This window comes from Gadus chalcogrammus, chromosome 22, assembly GCF_026213295.1.
Source record: "Gadus chalcogrammus isolate NIFS_2021 chromosome 22, NIFS_Gcha_1.0, whole genome shotgun sequence".
NCBI classification, from domain to species: domain Eukaryota; kingdom Metazoa; phylum Chordata; class Actinopteri; order Gadiformes; family Gadidae; genus Gadus; species Gadus chalcogrammus.
In genome coordinates, this window is record NC_079433.1 from 16036599 (window position 1) to 16057262 (window position 20664).

A 20664-nucleotide genomic window follows, 5' to 3' on the forward strand; every position below is an offset into this window, starting at 1 on the left:
TCTGTGCTAGGGATCACTGAGTGTGAATCCCTAGCTCAGGCTCTCCCCCCGTGCTAGGGATCACTGAGTGTGAATCCCTAGCTCAGGCTAGGGATCACCTCCTGCAGGCGCTTGGTGTCACTGGTAAAGGTTCTAGCGGGGCCAGGCCCTCCGGGGCTGCTCGTCCTACCTCCTCTGCGGCCGCCTCCGACAGGAGCCCCTCCCTCTGAGCACAGGTGACGTGGAAGTAGGACCGGCACATGCCTGCGTCACAGCTGATGCACACGCCCGTCCGGGCAAAGCGGGCGTCCTCACAGAAGCTGCACTCCTGCAAACGGGAAGAAGAGGTAAACTAACAGAAACTATTGAGTTGAGGGAAGATTCGACTTTTTAATTTGGGGAGGCACCAATTTCCAGTTTACCTGATCAAAACTAGCTTAAAAAACGATTCTACATCTCTGATACAGAGCACCTTATGATCATACATGTCAGATATTAGGGGAAGGTGATGTTTTTCCCTAGAGGAATGCTTGAATTTCGAGGAGAAGATGGTTTAATTGCCAATCAATATAGTTCTTATTCACAGATTCCAAATGGTCAAAATCTGTAACAGTAAAGTCCTCAACAGTACCATCAGTACCAAAACATTGTTGGTGGTCAAAAGAGGTCAAATCAATTTTGTAGATTGTGTGGTTTTTTTGGAGTAAATGTGGTCTAGCAATAAGTGGGCCCAAAATAAATAGTGACCCTGCTGTTAAAATTTAAACTACATCACAGTAATAAATTGTATTGCAAGAGTAAGTGTACCAAACCATATTTCTCTGCTAAAAGGTTCCACAGTGAACCTACACATAACATCAACAGGTCCTAAGTAGTACTTGCCTTGGCCCCGTATTTTGAATAGTTCATCTCTGTCAGAGTGACTGGCCTCAGCTTATCAATGTCCCCAAACGCCACCCCCGGAACGTAGAGGGCGCAGACCACATGCACCCATCTGAGGGGAGGGAAACACACACCATCAGTTCATCACATCACAGTATAACATAAACCGAACATGGACTATGCATTTCAAATTCAATCCCATTTTGATTTCCCCCCCTCACAGAATATCTTGTGTTGCTGGTTGACTGAATTTGGTCCAGGTGACGCCACAAAGGGCAATCTTAAATTCAGCCAATCAGAAATAATAAGGGGGAGACCTTTAGGACCAGGATTATGTCCCAGTCTCTGAGGGCTGTGGGTAACATGAGGATCTGCTCACCGGCCTATATGTTAAAAGAGAGGGGGGGGATTCTTTGATTCCTTCAACTGCGAGACTCAGGGAGTCTATACAGTCTGGCGTGTGACACATTTTCAAATGCCGACTTTAGGGAAGAGAATTGGTAGTCCAATATAAAGATATCCATCTCTAGCAAGCAGGCGCTTCACAGTTTAATTTGCTGTGTTTTTCATGCTCTAGTGAAGTAGTAAATTCGGGTGCAGCCTGGCTGAGGAGCCACTATCAGCGATAACGTGGCTGAAGCCTCCTCGCTCCACATAACACACTCTTTCTCCCCTTCCTTTTCTCACTCCTATTTTTCTATCTCTTGCTCTTCTTTCCTCCCTTCTTCTTCTCTCCCCCGCTCGCTCTCATCTCTTTACTTTAAGTCCCTTCCTCTCTCTGTCTCTCCGTATCTCCGTCTCTCTCTCTCTATTCTCTCAAGCCTCTTTCCAATATTGAATGTATGCACAATTTAGATAGCTATGCAGCATTTCCTTTCCCACTGCAGAAGGTCAATAGCTTTATTTGTTTCTCAACACCATCCAATCGCTGCGTCTTATAAAACGGTAACAGAGTGAACCCTGGGTAAACGCCATGAGGCCGCGCCCACCTCCCAGCGTCCGTCTCTTTGAATATCCCGTCCTGATTGGGGCAGAGCTCACAGCTGGGGGTCACCCCGTTCTTGCAGGCGTCACAGAACCAGGGTTCTGTTGAGTTCTCTGAGGCTGAGCTCATGATGGAGTCGCTCTCCCCGTCGACGCCATAGCAACCTGAAACAAACCAAAATGGGAGAGATTATAATCACTGGGATGGCAGTTTTGAGCATGGCACTAGTCATCATGATTCATCATCTGAACCAGCTCTAACTTCATCCACTTTGAAACAAGCAAAGTGTTGCACGGTTCGTGTGCGAGTTGCACTTGGTAACTTTGAACTTTAGTTCTTTCCAGCTAGGAACAGTTTCCATCAAGCAGCACATATAAGTAAATCGCACTATGATGCAATTTAGCACAACCACCAAATGGAACATTTGACCAGACAGACTATGCCCGCGGACAAGCAAGAGGAAGAAATGACCCAAAAAAAAAACGAACCATTTCCAAGTTGTCCCTTTAATTTTCTGAGGTTGCCTAAACAATTACTTCTGCTGATGCACTTCCTATGGTGGCTATTACACCCGGAAAACGTGCTCCTTGCTACCAATGAAGGCAGCAATCAGTGCGCCGCCTCCATTGGGGGAGATAACGCACCAACTCCTAATTCAGTCCAACCAGCCCCCGGGCTCTCAGAGCAGTGGGGAGGACTCACGAATCAAAAGCTCAGTGTTCTGCATGCACGTCACTGTGGGCCACACTGGGGAATCAGGGAGACTATCGAAAGCAAACACTGGGGCAGATGGACTTGTTTATTCAGCTCTGTCCATTGGTTCAGCGAGCACTTGTGCCTTGTTTTCTTGATCGAGGCGAACCCTATTCCTCAACTTGTGTGACTGAATTGAAGACGTTTTCATTTTTCCTCCTATATGAAAATATAAATTCAATATGAACTTAGGAGGTCCAGACTTGGTTTGATCTTTTACTCTTAAAGAATATAAAAAAAAACTAATCCGAGCAAAACAGACCATTTGAAAGAATCTTATATTTGGCCGGGGTGAGGCACATTGCTGAAGCATGCATACAGAGGGGCTACAGACGTTGGGGATCCAACCCCAAACTCTGGTGTGGAGATGACCAATACATTGTCTTTCGTCAAAGAAAGATGAATATCCAGAACATTAAAAATGTTAATGTTTGAGGGCTTAGGCATTTAATTGAAGGATCCCTTATTTTAAAATGGTATATATATATAAAGACAGTGTTTCTCCACAGCTTCTGAGCTTCCGTGCTTCTTCTTTGGGCTAACAGCTGGAAGTCCGGATTACACCAATCAGGCGGCTGATTACTCCAACGGGGCAATTAAGGCACAGCTGGGGCTTCATCCTGACCTTCAAATGGAAATAACCGCTTTGAGTCTTTACCGTCTAAAGAAGGGGAACCAACACAACACGCTCACCTCCTCTCCCCCTCCACAGCATGGGGGCCCTGGACGCAGCCCCCCCAGTAGGGCTCCACTCCACTTAATGTATTTTCTTTAGGAAACGTATTACTAAATATAAGATGGGAAAACAGTCGGGAGCGATTGGTCCAGGTTTGACTTTGAGCCAGGGATTTGTTGTGGTCGAAGAGACTGGGCGGTAACCAACGCAGGAGTAGAAAGTAACCAAAAAACCGGAGAATCCTCCAGCATCTCTCTCTTTGAACCGCCACACAAAGCTCAGGCCACTAAAGCCCACGGGGTGGTTGGCTAATATGGGCTGAGCTGACGAAATGTTGACTACAGGACACCTTTTACCTATAATCCCCGCGGTAAGGATTACCCCTCGTCAGAAATGACGAACATGGCAGTAAAGAAATATATACCGGGGGAAAAAATGACAACGTACGGGGGAAGGAAGGGAGGGAAGCTGTTATCCCAGATCAAGATTGGTAGCTTGCAACCGTCTCCACTGAGGTTTTCTAAGAGCTAAAGACCATCTAGCACAGCTATCATTACTGCGGCCAGCAGCGTTAGCGGCTCATGAGATGTGTGTCTCTAAATGTGTGTACATGTGATAATACAAAGTGAGGATAATGAAGAGAGGATAATGAAGAGAGGCTTCTTTTTGTTGCTGCGATGAAGAGAGAAGTGATGAGCGCCTCATCACGGTGAGAGAGCCATCTGTTATTCTGACAGCACATTGATGGTTCTCATTTGGTCCTGGCAGCGGTCTCCCACTAATAGCCTACCTATAGCGATCAACACACACTATAATGTGTCTGCCTCAACCGTGGTCCGGCAAAGCAACATTTAAGCACTGCATCGGGTCGGCACGTCCATTATCAGTACTGGTCAGAAACTACGCTCAGCTCAGCTTGTTGTTACTGCAACTAGTCATCTGTACAAAAAGTACTCAGAGGACCACACTGTCCGGTCAAATCATTGTGCTCTCATGGCTCCTCTGAAACATCCGTCACCAATATATCCGTCCACAACGACCTCGCTGGGCCAGTTGTTCTCAAGAACATTCAGCGTGACCACGTTTTTGCCACAAACAGAAACAACAGCAATAGCACCTATGTTTTTGTGATCAGAATGTATTTTAGTGCATAAACTTACAAAAACTCACCTAAATAAGACAGTGGTGTATTGCTATTGTTAACATCTGTGGCAAGAGCACGCTTACGCTAAATGATCTTTGGTAGAGTCAGTACAACAAAGTTATTGTGACTAATTATTTGCCAGGAGAGAAGGTTATGATATCATTGTCCGTAAAAACCTATTTTATAAATATATTATTCTGATAGCCAACTCACGAAAGTACAGTGTATATTTGTTCTCTCGGGATCCAACGTCAGAAATGATGCGACACTACGAAAACGACAAAGTGCAATTCGTTTCCTCAAACATTTCATTGGTGGGGCATATGGGTACAGCTCATTGCGGCTATCTGGACTTAGTCATGTTCAATGCTTAAAGGCAATCTCTATTGCACATGTGCATATTTAATTTGACTTGATAGTCTTCAATTATGAAGACTAAAAGTACATTTATGAAGAATTGATGCAAGAGGAATTATTATTATTATTATTAAAAAGCTGGTCTGCAGTCGCAAAGACTATATGTATGTGTGGGGTGCCGATAGAAAAAAGTGCTCTGCTTCAGAGAGGAAACTTAACAGAGGGTCACTCAGCATAACAGAGGCATGTTGGAACTGTTTCCAACCTGACAGCACCACAGAGGAAAACACACTAAACTACACTACTATTCATTTCATTTTCAGCACGTAAAACACAGCCTTTCACATAGACGGTACGACGGGACGGTTTATTGGTTTATTTGAACGGTTTATTTGCAGTGCAGTCGTTGTGTTGTCAGTCGTATTCTGCTTTTGCTGTATAGTATTTGTGGAGCGCCATCTCGACGAAGGAACTTCGTCGAGCAACGTAAACAACAGCAACGTAAACAAAAACTCAAACATTCAGGAAAGCTGTTAAGTTTACTGTCCAGAACTCATTAAGATCGAGACAGAAGCAACGCTGCATTCAATTAATTGACGGAGGAATCAGTCAAGAGATTCGTCCGGGGAGAGATAACCAGGCACTTGACCTTGGCTAACAGAGCACAGCATTACACTTTAATGACAAATAGGACTACAAACTAAAAAAAGCCCTGGCAGATATATACAAAAAAAAAAAGGCAAACATAAAAAAGCTAGTTATGACAAGAAAGAAACGTAATAAGCATTGGGGACCGAAGTAAAAGCGCTGAGAGCTGTCGGGATGTCTAATGATGTCCGCTTGGGAAGAGACGCCGGAGAAAAGAGGGAATAATCAGCGTCGCGTCGGCCGGATACAGCACCTCTTCTACAAGGGGGTGCACACAGAGAGCCTGGCTCACTGCTGCTTTTGAACATCCCCCCTCCCCTGCCTCCCTTTCATCCTCATGTCTTCTCGTTTGTTAGGGAGCGTGGCTGACTAGATGACGTGAACAAAAGAGTGGAGAACGGTGGAACACACTTTCATTAGCTCCAGCAAACGCCGGCCCCGTCTCTCATCTGTCCCTAACCAGCTCCTTCAAGTTGTTTTGCCCATTTCTGAACCACCCCCTGCTATTGAGTTTTCGAGCTCACCTTGGGTATACAAACTCCATCTCCCTAACAAAATAGTTTCAATGACGATGTATATTGGTGTGAACGAGTGGGGCTGGGTTTCAGCAAAATGTTGTTGCACACTGCACTCCTGCTAGAATACAATGAATTATGATAGCATCGATGCCATTTGGACAAAGAGCAAAGGAAGAAAACAATGGCTGTTATGGGGTGCCAAACAAAGAAGCTTACGTGAAGCCACAACACAAGCCCGTCATCGTTTGCAGTAGTTTGGTTGGCTAACAGAGTGAGAATATTTCGGAGCACCATGCACACCTCAATCTATATTAATAAACTAGCATTTTTGATATTTCCGATGTATATTTAACAGCATGAATAAATTTGTCGGTGCCATGGGTTCATAGTAGCACAGGCTAGTCGATTCATGATGACGTACATGCACGCAGCACCCCATAAACACACTGAGGGAAATCCCCATATGGTCATCCCAGTACTCCTGGCGCCGTTCAGGTAGTTGACGCATGTTTCCAGCCCCTCTCACTCACAACAACACAGGACGACCTCCTGTGTGGAGTAGCGGACCACTGCTCAGAGCGGGGGCGGAACAGAGTGCGAAACTGTCGCCAAAGACTAAGTAATTGCACATAAGAAAGGTCATACCACTTGGGTTATTTGGAAGTAGTTCGGCTCCCTGAATTCTGACTAAGCTCAGACTAGCATTAGGTGCAAAATAGGTCGGCGGCCACTCGTCAGCAGAACGGATAAAATGAGAAAAGACGTGACGCCATGTAAACATAGAGCACTGCGGTCTAGTTTGGAGTGGACAAGTTAAGGAAAGGAGCCATAACGGATAATACCATCGTCTGTAAGGATCATACACCCACAACCCATTCAACCCCAGTCAACATAAAATCCCATGTGATATGCTTTCTACGTATCAATACATACAGGCAGAGAAACGGACAGCTACGCTGGTTTCTGCCCTCTACCTCTATTGTGGTTACTAAGCTTGGATAACAAATAACGAGTTAGACAGTTCCATTCTCATTAATTCATTGTGTGTTTGGATAGAATAAATGATGATTTGACTGCATGGTTCTGGATTGATAATGAGATTCAAAAAATGCTAATTACACGGCTTGTGCACCCGAGGCCTAAGGTTACGCAAGGAAGGATATTCATCTCCACAGACATTTCCTTAAGGTTAATACGCCCAAAATAAAATAAAGATTGTTCACGAGTCCCAAATCTCGAGTCGAGTCTTTTGACTTGATTGAGGAGGAGTCTCAATCAAGTCTCGAGTCAGTGTATGTGGGACTTAAGAGCGACATGAGTCCAAGTCTCAAGCTCAAGTCCCCATCTCTTATTGTACGTGTTCAAGGCTCAGAAGTCAGACCAAGGTGGAACTTTCTCATAACTATTCATAACCACACTGACACCAAACATTTTCAAATGTAAGGATTTATTAGCATGGTTGCAAAGCAGGCATGTCATTTATTTTATTTGTTTTATCATTATTCCGGCGCCTCATGTTCTGTAATCCGTAACGATACCAAAAAAGCTTGGCATATATCAGTCCAGTGCGTGTCTATTTCTGTTATAATACTATTCATTGTGGATAGATCAAGTGGATAACGTGAACATCTTGCAGTTGTCAAATTTGCCACACATGGAAACTGTAGGGAAGAAGGTCTCCAAGAGGCTTAGAACAGTCTGTCAAGACAAAGGTTATATTTAAAGTTTAGAGGTCCATATCAATAAAATAATCCCTTTTATTATTATGGAGTCATGTACAGATTGGTAGAGACTATTGTAAATGGTGAGAAAACAACATGATTCAGAGATGAGCTCTAAAATAGATATAAAATAACTCAAATCAGGGCCAGACATTATTGCCATAAGTCCATACATTTCTCCATATAAACAACCCTATGGGCCCACTGATGGCATCGGCCACCTTCTTATATGCGATCGCTCTGTAGGCACCGCTCAGTGGATCCAACTGGTTTAAGGATTTATTATAAGTCTATCTAAGTCTAGGACAGAAAATTGATCACGAATCTCTGCCCCCACCCCCCCTTGCCCCCCCAAATAATTGTATTGCAGGTTTACACAACCTTCCAAATAGGGAATTTCGCCGAAAGGTGAAAGGTTTGCTTGCCTGATACTATCCATTGTACATACTACGGCTGACCAAATACGTAATTTCAAGCTCTGAATATTTGTTAAATTTCCATACAAGCTACTTATACTCAATATATTTAAAACAACAGCAATTCAATGCAATTTATAGACAGCATTTAAACGTGCGTATACATGAGGGATATCCATGCACATGACACCCATGTGGACCTCATTTAAAATGCCAAAGTACTGAGTTGCGGTGACAATATGTTGTTATGAAAGCTATGCACTCCACTCCCTTACCCATCCACTCACCCGCCGCCCAGTTATGCATCCTGGGGGTTTTTGGCACCAGGGTGCAGCTGGCACATAAGGGTGTCAGGCACCTGGCAGAGACTGGCCGTTTCAGATTGCACAGCTGTCCAGCTCCCCTTAAGATGGCAGCAATGCTGGCTCCCCCCCCCCCCTCCCCCGGGTAGAAGTGTCTAGATCTTGCAACTACGCCATAGCAGCGATAAGGCATCATTCTCCTAATAGGGTTATAAATGAGATCAACCTTTGTATGGGCTGCTCCCACTGCTCTGCATGCAGCAGAAATGCATTGATGAATGTGAGGCAGTATATTGAATTTAAGAGATGTATAAACTAGGGATTCACCAATATAAGAGTTAGGGTTAGGAATGTACAGACATAAGTGTTTGGTGGCTTTCTTGTCCGGTCTTTTTTCTGTACTACTACAACTCCAGTACGAAAGTAATAAATGCGAAGGCGATGATACTCCCACCTGCCCTGACTCTCTGCCAGCATTGTGCTTGCTTCATTTCCAAGTTGCTTCTTGTGGAGGTGCCAACTTAACTTTGCTGCTTTGTTTCGAAGACGTACATCATCGCTTTTTGAATTGAGTTATTTCTTGGTAATGTGGATTTATTTTATCTTCATTGATAATATATAAAAGTTTGTTGTTTGTGGTTGCTTGTACTAGCAATGATTCACTTTTTTTATCAGCCACAATAAGCCTTTCCACTATCTTGCAGAAACAATGTTTGATTACCAGGAGACATCAGGAATTAGGCGACGAGGCCTTGTCTTAAAAAAGGCTTTCTTTATCAAAAGGTGGTGGCGCTTGTTTCATGTTTGATTTTGATTTGATTTGATTTATTTGGAATAAAGACATATCCAAGGGATAGAGGAAAAACATGACAAAGTGCAAGCACTTATTTCCATCATGGTCCCTGATGTTACAAGACAGGACAGATATCCACATAAAACAAAACATTAAACATCATAAAAAATTGACTATGAGAAGCAAAATATATAAAAGAATCTTCCCTAACCCTTGCTTACTGTATTAAAGTGCAAAGTGCTCGGTCTTCATGTGGTTTCTTCATACTAGCAGATTGTTGCTCAATACATTCATCTGATGCTCAGTGAGCCTTAAAAATATGAATAAAGGACACACAACCTTTACATTAAATGCCATTATTCATTGAGATTTTTCCCTTCAAAGAAAGAATTACAAATTATGGAGCTGAATGGGACTGTACACATACAACGCCATTTCAGTTTTGCAAAAAAGTTATTTACACCAAGGTCGATTTTTAACAGCTCTAGTCAAAAGTCAAACGGTTCAACCAATCACGATGAGGTATCTTTGTCCTAGTCACCATGGTCTATTTACATTGAATGACCAGAAGTTAGAGCCTGTTTATGTTTTACAACATACAGTACTTACAACATACAATACTCTTATTGCATCCATAGTGGTAAACTACATTTATAGACCTAATTAAATCAATCTGTTATATGATCAATTGATAGATATATTGATCATTAATCTAGATATAAGTCAGCACGACAAACAAATGTTTACTTCACCTCGGTACGTGAGTATAGGTTGCTTTTGATAACATGGTGCAGCTGTATGGCTACAGCTTGTTTTGAATACTTTCTCCAAAAGAGTGAGACGACTTTTAGTTTTCAGGTTAACAACCTGAAAAACGAACATCTCCAAAAAATGGATGCACACCAGCTTATCATAACTCCCTCATCCGCAAACTACCATTCACTACACTACTTAACAATTGGTTAACAAATTTAAACTCCAGTATAATTGAATCCCGTAAATACAGAGGATATTTGGTGAAAAGACGGAGCATAAGCTCGCATTCACATGGGTAGGTTGAATAGTCACATTGGTGTCGAGGCTGATGGATATAGTTTGGAAGCCACAATTTCATCTTTCGACTTGGGTAGAAGGGTTTCACTGTCTGTAGTGTATGTTGCTCATGAGATTTAATGTTGGTCTGTGCATCTATATTTATTGGACAAAATGTTTGTGTATGTTCTTTTCTTATTTATATCACCCAAGGGTACTAGCAGTCTCCTGAGAAGACATGTGGTTTGTTGGTTTGTATCTTGTTCTGCGCTGGCATTAGCTGCATACTGTTCTCTCGTATGGTGCACCACGGGCAGGAATGCTTGTTACAATTAAGGCTATTATATAAATTACCCAGTCTTTGTCAAGCTCAGATATTTATCACTTGCTTGGGTGCATCAGGTCAAAGCATATTAGCATTTTACTCAGCGAGGAAGCTTGCCGAAAATAAATATCTGGGTTTATTAAGGCAGCTCAAACACACAGCTGTTGATAAATACCTGGTTCTTGTCAATTTGCAATTGGTTGTGCTCTGTACACAAGCCTGCCTTTGTCCCCCGTGCTGCCCATGGGAGTGCAGACACCAGGGGCTGTTGTCCATGCTTTCTGCGTGATTGGCTTACAAAGCTTTTAGCTTTTACCACTGATCAGTCACTTAGACGCACCGGAGAGGTCTGCTCCCATACAAAGGATGAGGACATGTGCTGGATTAGCCTAATAACACATTTTTTCCGAACGCTAAATGATGCCAGGAGATTCCAGTTCCATACCGTGTGCATGTTTGTGTGGTGGACCAATGTAATGCAGCTGTACGACTCATACATCACCACATAACCTTTATACTGATTCCCGCTAATGGCATCAGATGAGCTGCGTGGTACAACCAGAAAAAATTGTTTGCTATGTCAACAAACAACAACAAAACTTTATCATTTCATTAATTAATTAAAAGTATAATACATCATTTCTGCGGCTAGGGTTATCTCAATCTAAACAATACCGAAATAGGATGTTTAGGACGACTTTTGTCTAAAGTAGTGAGGAACATGGGCGCCATCAGAGCCAGGGAACATCTATCTGACGGGACTCAGGCACCAATCAATGTGAATGTGTCGTTGTTTTGGTCTTTTTAAAAAAAAGATATTGGATATTCAACAGATATAAACGCTCTGATTTGCAGCGATCCGGCGCAGGGAACTTAACACTTGAACACGGGTATGAGTGTGAGTGTGTCTATCGGTGTATACATGCCAAGGAGACAGGCAGCAGCACTCCTCTACAGAGACATTGTTTGGTCTAGATTTCAACAGGCATGTTAAAAGTACCCTGCACGAAACAATATCCCAACTAAAATACCAATCAGTGGAGCGGAGCTCTCAAGTTTAAAAATGTTCCTTATGAAATAAAAGGGCTTTTCTGAAGTATATCCCACTAGCTGTACAACAGTGAAAAGCAGCCAAATAACTGCATGGTCAGTGGAGCTCTAGTGTGGTTGTAACACACATATACTGCATATGATACAGGTTCAACTGAGTTACCATAAACTGTATATAATACAGGTTCAACTGACTTATCATATCCTATATATAATACGGGTTCAACTGACTTATCATATCCTATATATAATACGGGTTCAACTGATTTAACATAGACTTTAAAATACAGGTTAAACTGTATCACCTGCCATCTCTACTGGAGACTGTTTGGGCGCGTTTCCCCGGAGGTTAGGGGTAAAGGGCCGATGACGCCATTTGAATGCGGATGTTACGTATTATACCTTTAATCCTTATGACATTGGTGTTTTAAATTTTAATCGGATGAATATTGACAGATAAAAAGGACTAGGAAGAAGTTGATCAACTGCAAAGCCCAGCGCTACAGAAGGCGTTGGGGAGCAAATGCCACATGCAAGAGTCTCCTCAAAATATGGATACACATTGTGTAGTATTTTATATTGTAAGAGGCACAATAAGTTGAAGCCAAGGGCTAGTGAATGTATAAGCCTGCTAAAGTCTTTACCTCTACATGCCGATGAAAAGATGAATCATTTTATGGATCCTTTCCCCTTACATTGCATTTCACCAGCTGTCCCGATTTCTGATTAACTTTTTGACACACAGCAGAGTCAACTCCTGCAAGGCAACAAACCGACTTGTCTGAAGGAATTACTTTGCGTTATCTGCTATGCTCAAGGACAGATTGACACTTATGCCAGGAGAAGACAAGGTGTAAAACCAGCAACTCTGTAGCTGTAAGAGAAATTAATCAAAGAAGTGATATGCAAAGGTTTTTGTATCGTATAGATTGTACACACACACACACAGCTATTTAGATAAATTACAAAAAATAAAAAAGTAAGTTAGCATCACCATGCTGTTCTAAAATGCTGTTTTAATGCTGGTAAGCTGTTCAACAAACACTCAACAAACCCTTGTCTAGCAATAAATAAACACATTGTAGAGAGGACTACTACCATATGAACAGCTGGTAAGCTGTCAAAACATTTAACTAGTTGGGAGTTTGGTTTCTACATTTATTATGATAAAGGAAAATGTCTTCCAATTCATACCATTTTGGAATAATTGAGCGTTCAACACTTTCCAATGTTTGGGCCATGGTTTACATGGCCAGAATACCTAGGTCTTAAAATTAGAACTACATTTCTCCGATAGAGAGGTTTTTGGATTCTATTGTCACCCACTATTTCCTTATTATGAGAAGACTATTGTGTGAGATGTGATCTGCTGTGAAACCTTCATTCCCCCTCAAGGATGATTCAAGTATCTTCGGATTCGTCTACCTAACATCGGCAACGTCAAACATATCAGGATATCCATGAGGGAGGAACTAATGGCTGTCATGCCAACCCCATGCCGGGAAGCCCATGATGCATGTGCCCGTCTCAGATACGGCGAGTCAACAGGTGGCCGCTCACCTTCGTGCACCGTCACGCCACAGTTGTCACACTGGATGATCTCGTCGGCGTCCTCGCTGTTGTCCCCCAGACACACGCAGCAGATCAGGATGTGCTCCATCCGCTGGGCGCTCCAGGTCTGGGCCAGCTCCAGCGAGGGATCCTGCCGGAGACCGGGGGGAAGGGGGGGGAGACAGCGAGAAAACCAGTGAACCACGTTGCACCGCGCCCCCGCCTGTAACCCCCGATTTGCTGACCGCACATTGGGCGCTTGGCTTTGGGTAATTCCCATCCACAATGATGATGGACACGGCTCTAAGTCGATTAGCGCAGAGAGCCCGGGTTTGTCCTCCCGGGATTGTCCCTGATACCATCCAAACTTTCACCGGGATTAGGAGTGGACAACTTTTGTGCCTCGTTTGTTTGTGTGTTTGCTGTTATGTGCTGCCAAACAAAGTAGCTTACGTGTGAGCCATAACACAGCCTTGTGATCGTTTGCAGTAGTTTGGGTTGGCAGAAAAAGGGAGTTCTTTTGGCAGGAAACATGCAAACCTTGATCAAGGTTTGCTGAAAAAGCCTGGTGTCTCCTGAATTGTGACTGGGTAAAATCCTACACAAGACATTAGGACAATGTAAATCGATTTTATATTTGCAAACATCTACGATATCTAGTCATGTATAAGAGCTTCTAAATGCTATCAGCTGCTTGATCTTTGATATTTGCGTAGTTGTACCAGCAAGAAAGAGTCAAGCTCATCAAATAAAAAGACACAATTACACAATGTATGATGATTTGAGCCATAAGCAACGGGACGAATGGGATTGGTTCCCCACCTTGGTGAGGAGTCCTAGCTGATCTAGTTTACATCATCTTCTAGCCCAGGAACACACTCACCTTGTTGCCTTTTTCTTGGGACGTGCTGTCATTGGTCAGCTCGTCGTCAAAGGAGCTGTTGTTCTTGGCCTTCTTCTTGGGTTTACTCATCTCCTTGTCGCTGTCGCTGCTGCTGCTGTTGCCCTCCTTGTCCTCATCCTTGTCGTCGTCGTCATCGTTATCCCCGTCGTCGTCATCATCGTCGTCGTCATTGTCCCCGTCGTCATCGTCGTCGTCGTCTGTCCCGCTCCCCCCCTCCTCTCCCTCGGTGCCGCCGAGGCCTTTCTGCGCCGCCGCCTTGTTCTTCTTCTTGCCGGCCGCCGGCCGCCAGTCGTTGTCGTCCTCGCTGTCGTAGTCGTCCATTTCGTTCAGGTCCTCCATGGTGGTGAAGTCCAGCAGCGGCCGGTTGCGGCGGAAGTTCCACTTCTTGGGTTCGGCGGCGGTGGCCCCGGCCTCAGCGCTGCCGTCAGCGTCCCCGTTCCCCGAGCCCGACCCCGACCCCTCTCCGCCGCTGCCCGCCGCCGCCTCCGTGTCCGAGCTCCTCCTGCTCTTGCGCCGGCCCTTGGCGGCCATGGCGGCGGCGGCGGGTTCTTTGCCGGAGCCGTCCGAGGAGGGCCTTCCCTTCTCCTCCTCCACGATCACGCAGTCCGAGGTGACCGCCTCCTTCCCGGCCTCCTCCACGCCGCGGCGGGCAGACGTGGCGTTGTCCGAGTCGCTGTCGGAGCCCGCCGCGCTAACTCTGGAGCCCTCCTCATCGCTCCCGATGCCCGTGATGTCTGAAGCTGAAGAGGAAAGGCTTTTAGAACGGCTCCCCTAAACATACGAACGAGCCTTCAGTAGAGGGCCGTGGAAACAGAGCCGCTGGTCATCCTGATCTGCATCCGTCAATGCCTTGTAGTTCAGGGAGTTTATCAAACGGAGGCCCCGTGTTGTCCGAGGGGCCTCCCCATTGGCCAGGTTTCATGCAGCATAAAGAAGTGTGTTCCTTTCTTATTGCAAAAAGATTACAGAAAAAATTGAAACACGACACCATTACAAATCCTAAGTGAGTGCACAAGATGAAGGAGGCGACAATAAAAGGAGAACCCGTGTGAGCCGAAGTGTTAGGAATGACACATGCTGTGGTTTACCTGAGGCATCGCCCACTTCAAAGTCACTGTCATCCGAGCTGTCATAATCCAAGGCCTCCAACAGGGAGGCTGCGAGGGGCTTCACCTGCCGGCGCTTCAAGCCACGGTCCACTAAGTCAGGCAGAGAGACGTTCAGTGGATGAAATGCAGCGTGGCAGAAACATGCAGCGCTCCTACTCTGCTGTATTTACATATCATCGGAAAAAGCATGCCAAAGTGCAAAACATCTGTCTGGCAATTAAATGGCTGATCATGTCTGTGATATTCTGCTGAAAGGATGCCCTGAGGTTGCATTACACACACACACACACACACACACACACACGAAGTAAGGGCTAAATATATGCATTTTCATGTGTTTGAATTCATATTTCTTTAGTCTTCAGCATGTAGTGATAATGAATATGAGTCACACGTTCTTAAAAATTATCAGTGGTTGTAGAACAGTGAGGAAAAAGTAAATTGACCAGTTTCAGAGGCTAATTATTGTTTGATGTTATACAATTTGCATGCCATGCATGTTAACCAACACACAGAAAGCAGATGAATGCATTACAGTAGCTGCCTTCAATTAAATAACACTAGGCAACCTCCCTGATGCTTGATTTATCCTGGGAACGTTACAACACTGAATACATCTCAATCATCCTCGTATTACTATTAGGTATATTATTATTATCAGTGTGACATTCCTACTTATGTGGTTGAAATATCTACTAGTGTCAAACGTAACTATATATTTATATTATACATGAAGAAACCGCCGTGGTTTCTGTACTTCATTACATCCTCATTTGTAATTTAGTTGTAAGCTTAATGGAGTAGTAGCATCATGTTTTGGTGCCTTTAGTGTTGGAATATAGTGTTGTACGTATTGAACGGCCCTTGAAGCATATCAGTCACCGTCTATAGACTGAAGGCTCGTCTGCTGTGTGACTGTAATCAGCTGCTAGCAGACAAAGACAAAGCAGCCCGTCTTCTGATGTTCCTCGCAAGCTAAAGACTGCTAACAGACCACGCTAACCGAATGTTTATGAATGTAAATGTGCAAAAATCAACCTGTTTAAACACTGTGATATACTGTCTGACACACAACGTTGTTTATGTGCACTGAGGATAACCGGATGAAACATCGGAACGTTCAACTTTTACATGCAGCTAGCACTAGCCAGCGGAGCTACTAGCCCCGCTACTAACCAGCTAGCCCTGCTCGACTGGTTAATGGGAGGAGCAGAGCTAGCCGAGCTAGCTTAGCCGTTAGCATGCTAATGAAGCAGCAGAATCCCTGCAAATATGTCATGCTTCTGAATGCAAACACTCCTCCGTTGAATAACGACACGTTTCATGTCCACGAAGAATAATAATATCGAAAGCGTCACTCACTTTGTCAGTTTTGGGTCGTTTTTACTGAACGGAACAAAGGAGGTCTCCTTACACCATGGTGTGTGCACAGCGTAGCATAGCATGCAGCATCCCGACGTCCAGTCAACTGGAGGAGGTTGTCATGGAAACGGCGAGGATGTGTTGTCGTTTTTTTTCTTCTCAGACCACAGTGAGTCATAATTCAGTAATGCTAATTAATAACATAAGAAGTCGTCTTATTCTATTCTGCGACTCTGCCCATCTCTGTTCCAAAAGAGATTTTTACATGTTTTGGTTGTGCATCTCATTCTCATATAGTAGGTGTGTTTTAAAATACAAATCGTACATATTTGTTAATAAAGTATATTGATATACATATAAATGTTTTTAGGTTGAGGTTCATCCTTTAATTTTAAATTGCTTTTATTTTTACTATTATTATCATCAATGAATCATACAATTGATATATTCTACAAATAAAGCATGCTGGTCAGCCTGTACCACTCTCTTTGTTTAAAATAATCTCACTATATATATACTCTATTGTGTGTACAAAAAATAGATGTTAAATGCCACCAGATGTATGGATGAAAATGGAAATTAAAGTATGCATCGTCGCGATATAATGGTGAAATAAGTATACATCAGATAAACACTACTCTAACAGTTATGTATATAAAGCAGTGCATTATGTGTAGGGATTTGTTCAATCAGGTTTTCATATGGACTACAAAATGTTGATAAAAAGGCTGGTCAGCTGTACCACTCTCCTTTCCCTCTTTGTGCATAAATCGTACTATTGACACCCCTCTCCCTCACGCCAGCCAGCCGGCCTGGCTAATCAGTTCACAGCCAGTGAGAGCAGACAAAACACTGTTATTGAGCTTTTGAATTGTGAAAACTCCCGCCCACAAACTGTGAAGAGCTCAATCTTACACATTGCAACCTCGAAGGTGCTTTAAGGTTCGATTTAAGAGCTTTTATTTGAATGCAATACCTTACAAATGGCTTAGCCAGCAGTCAGTTATTTGTGATTGAAACGCCTTTGAAAATATCTCTTTTGAGTTGACTGCACCTGCGTATGTATTAGCCAATTTAGCTTTAAGACCACTTCCAGTTCATTTCTGACCAACCAGGACATCTTTTAAGTGATTGGTTCAGGGAAAATGTATTGCCTGTCAATTACAGGTGCATCAAATGCAGCCTTCCTCGATGGTGGAGAAATGTACAGAGGGAGGGCGCAGAGCAGCTTTTTTAGGTTTGTTTCAATGCCTTGCTCTCTGCCACTCTTTTCTGCTCTTGAGTCATACCTACAGAAACTTTAATTAAACCAAGATAAAGGTAGGATTATTTAAGTTAAATTGTATTATCAATTTGTTTAAAATGTCATTGCACACTTTAAAATTTTAGGAAAACAAATTTCCCAGTGCACCCAGTAAATGGGGTTTGAGTGGAAGACACTTGACCCATTCTCAGATGGTCATGACTACCATGTCCAATCAGACGCAAGAAGGAGGAACCATATTTATTTGAACCAATGCTGATGGCAACCAGAGCCTTTGGTCTGAGGGATGCTGTCCAGGGTCCTGGACCCTCTGATGCCACTCTTCACGATACTGGAGTCTGGTTCAAAGTCATTCACTTGTTCACTCATTTCCTATTCCCTTTATTGTGGACACTATAAACTACAATATTAAGGTAAAAAGGAAGGCAAGGAATAGGGGGATTTTGGATAAATGACTTATTATATATATATATATATATATATACATATACAGTACATATATATACAGTATGTATCTGTTATCAACAAACAGACACGTGTAATTGTCACTGGATGTATGGATGAATAGGAAATTAAAATTGGTATGCATTACGGGATATTGTGGGGAAATCAGATCAACACTACTTTTACAGTAATGGCTATAAAGTAGTGAATTATGTATTGGAATTAGTAAACTCAGATTTCCAACTGCACTACAACATGGTATTTTGTAGTATATCTATAATGGTACGCTATACAGGGAACGATGGAACGATATATGGACAGGGCCTTGGGCTCCACAGAATATCATGTGCTTGGTGTGGCCAGCCAGGCGGGGAGTGTTGGCTTAAAGGGCATTGAAGCCGCCCACAGCTATTATTCCAATAGACAGGTAAGAGACGGACTCATTTAGCTAGATTGACAAGCTGTTTGTTACAACATTGCATCATAGACCTCGTACCAAGAGGCAAAGCCATCGCGGTAAACCTAAGATAGGGTCCTTACCCCGATAAAGAAAACAATCAAAACAATAATTTTGTCTCTAGCATGGTTATATTCTGATAAAAATATAAATCAATGTTTTTGCCGCTGGCAAATACTAATGGCATACAAAACCAATTTCATTGTGGCAATTGGACTTCAAGCACAGCTCTTTGTTTAGGTTAGGTTTGTCTGTGAATCCATTTTCCCATCGATGCCAATCCCCAATGTTTTGCAATGCTTAAATGCAAAACATTTGTTTATCGTTGAAAATTAGGGTTACTGGTTTAGTTAGTTAAAGAAAGTTTTTCTCTTTTGTTTACATGTGAATCAGAATGAACGGTTCTAATTGGTTTCATTCTGTTTCTTATCGTCACAGCACGGAATCATTTTGAGGGAATCCTGTGTGTGGAAGAGCTTGAGTAAAAGTTAGTCCAGTAATTAAAAATATTGATTGATTTGGGTTTTTGGTGTGTTGCCAAAGAAACATAAGCTTTACTGCAAAGAAATGCAGATCGGCTAGTGCACAGCATGTAGATATCCAATGGCATAATTACTGAATGTGTGTTTCCTTTCACATATTGATTTCCTTGTGTCTGTGTTTTGCTGTTCAGTAAGTTAATATAGTTGAAACAGCTTTTCTATCCCATGTGTTGTGCCAAACAAAACTAATACAAATTTAGCAAACTCTTTGTTCACATATCATTAATTGCAGACTGATTCATTCATTTGCTATGGTTGCATGTTGTGAGATAAAGTAGCATTTGAAACATATTTGCTACAATGTTTAATTTAGTGTTTAATATTTAAGTGCGTATCGTTCTCTAAGCAGTGTTAATTCCAACAGTTGGCTGTAAAGAAAACTCACCATATTGTGTCTATTTATTATCTGCTGCCTGTTTGGATCTTCCTTGCTATTGTACACCACTTTTGACTTAGAGGTTGTTGGGCTAACAGCAATGATGTGCAGGATATAAGAAATTCCAAAATACCTCCCATGGCTCACTTTCCAAATTAGCCTCTTTGCTATTGTCCTCCATTGACTTTGCCAGTTTAGCAAACACGAGACAATTAAAATAAATGAGGCCAGATTGATGGTGATACAGGCTAAAAGGAAGACGGATGATGAGGCCAAGCAAAAGGGATGATAACAAGCGTCCTTATTTGATGACAAATGGCGCTGTTTTGTTGCCAAAGAGTTTGAATTTCCTTTTTATCACCTTGCCATCAGAACCATTGGGTGCTGCCGTATCAGTGTACTCATCGAGCTGCTTATCTGCATTGTCATTTTTATACTTTCATTTCTGATCTGTTTTGTAATAAATCACATGCCAGAAGAGCAGGCTGACAGGTAGTGGCTCTGAAATCACATCCATTATAAAAACAAGCATGGCTGGTTCTGAGAAGGAAGAGCCCATGCTTAGTTTGCAGTGTGGTGGCAAACCGAATAATGGCTTCATGGCGTTGAGCAAGCCCTTTAAATTAATACTGAAGTTTAACGCTTACTGGAAACTTGGAATAAACTGGGGAGAATATTATTTTTTTAATCCTGAAATAGAATTGTGTTCAGTACTTTGTGTTTCCTGTCAAAGCACCTTCTCCGGCCTTTGAACTACGAAAACGGACACCCCCACTATCTTCAGGATTACCACTGAACATTTTTTAACATTCAAAGTGATGTAGAATGGCAGTGTGGGAGAATAGCTGTCCATGATACAGATTGTGATTGTGGCCTGCGGACGTAGACCAGAACAGGCCAGGCGATTTATAGAGCTGCAAGTTATTTTCCGAGGGGAAGCATAGGAACGCATCAATAAGCATACCTATGTTTGGAAAATAAAACTTCAGCTTGTCTGTCCGGATGGCAAAAGGTTGGGTGGGTCTTGAGATGAAATACAACCACTGATTAAACTTCGATGGGGGCTTACAATTT

At 42.9% G+C, this 20664-nt stretch overlaps 1 protein-coding gene across 2 annotated transcripts in view; it reads right to left on the reverse strand.

The window, feature by feature from the left end:
* Nucleotides 1-16598, reverse strand: part of phf14 (PHD finger protein 14) — a 60452-nt gene extending 43854 nt beyond the window's left edge. For both annotated transcript variants that reach the window (XM_056582523.1, XM_056582524.1), the window contains exons 1-7: nucleotides 16508-16598; nucleotides 15125-15235; nucleotides 14016-14776; nucleotides 13142-13283; nucleotides 1851-2010; nucleotides 862-973; nucleotides 170-307 (exon numbers count right to left, since the gene is read on the reverse strand). In XM_056582523.1, the coding sequence (XP_056438498.1) occupies nucleotides 170-307; nucleotides 862-973; nucleotides 1851-2010; nucleotides 13142-13283; nucleotides 14016-14776; nucleotides 15125-15235; nucleotide 16508 (1425 nt within the window). In that variant the 5' untranslated portion in view covers nucleotides 16509-16598. The remainder of the gene's footprint in view (nucleotides 1-169; nucleotides 308-861; nucleotides 974-1850; nucleotides 2011-13141; nucleotides 13284-14015; nucleotides 14777-15124; nucleotides 15236-16507) is intronic.
* Between the last annotated feature and the right edge of the window lie 4066 nt (nucleotides 16599-20664).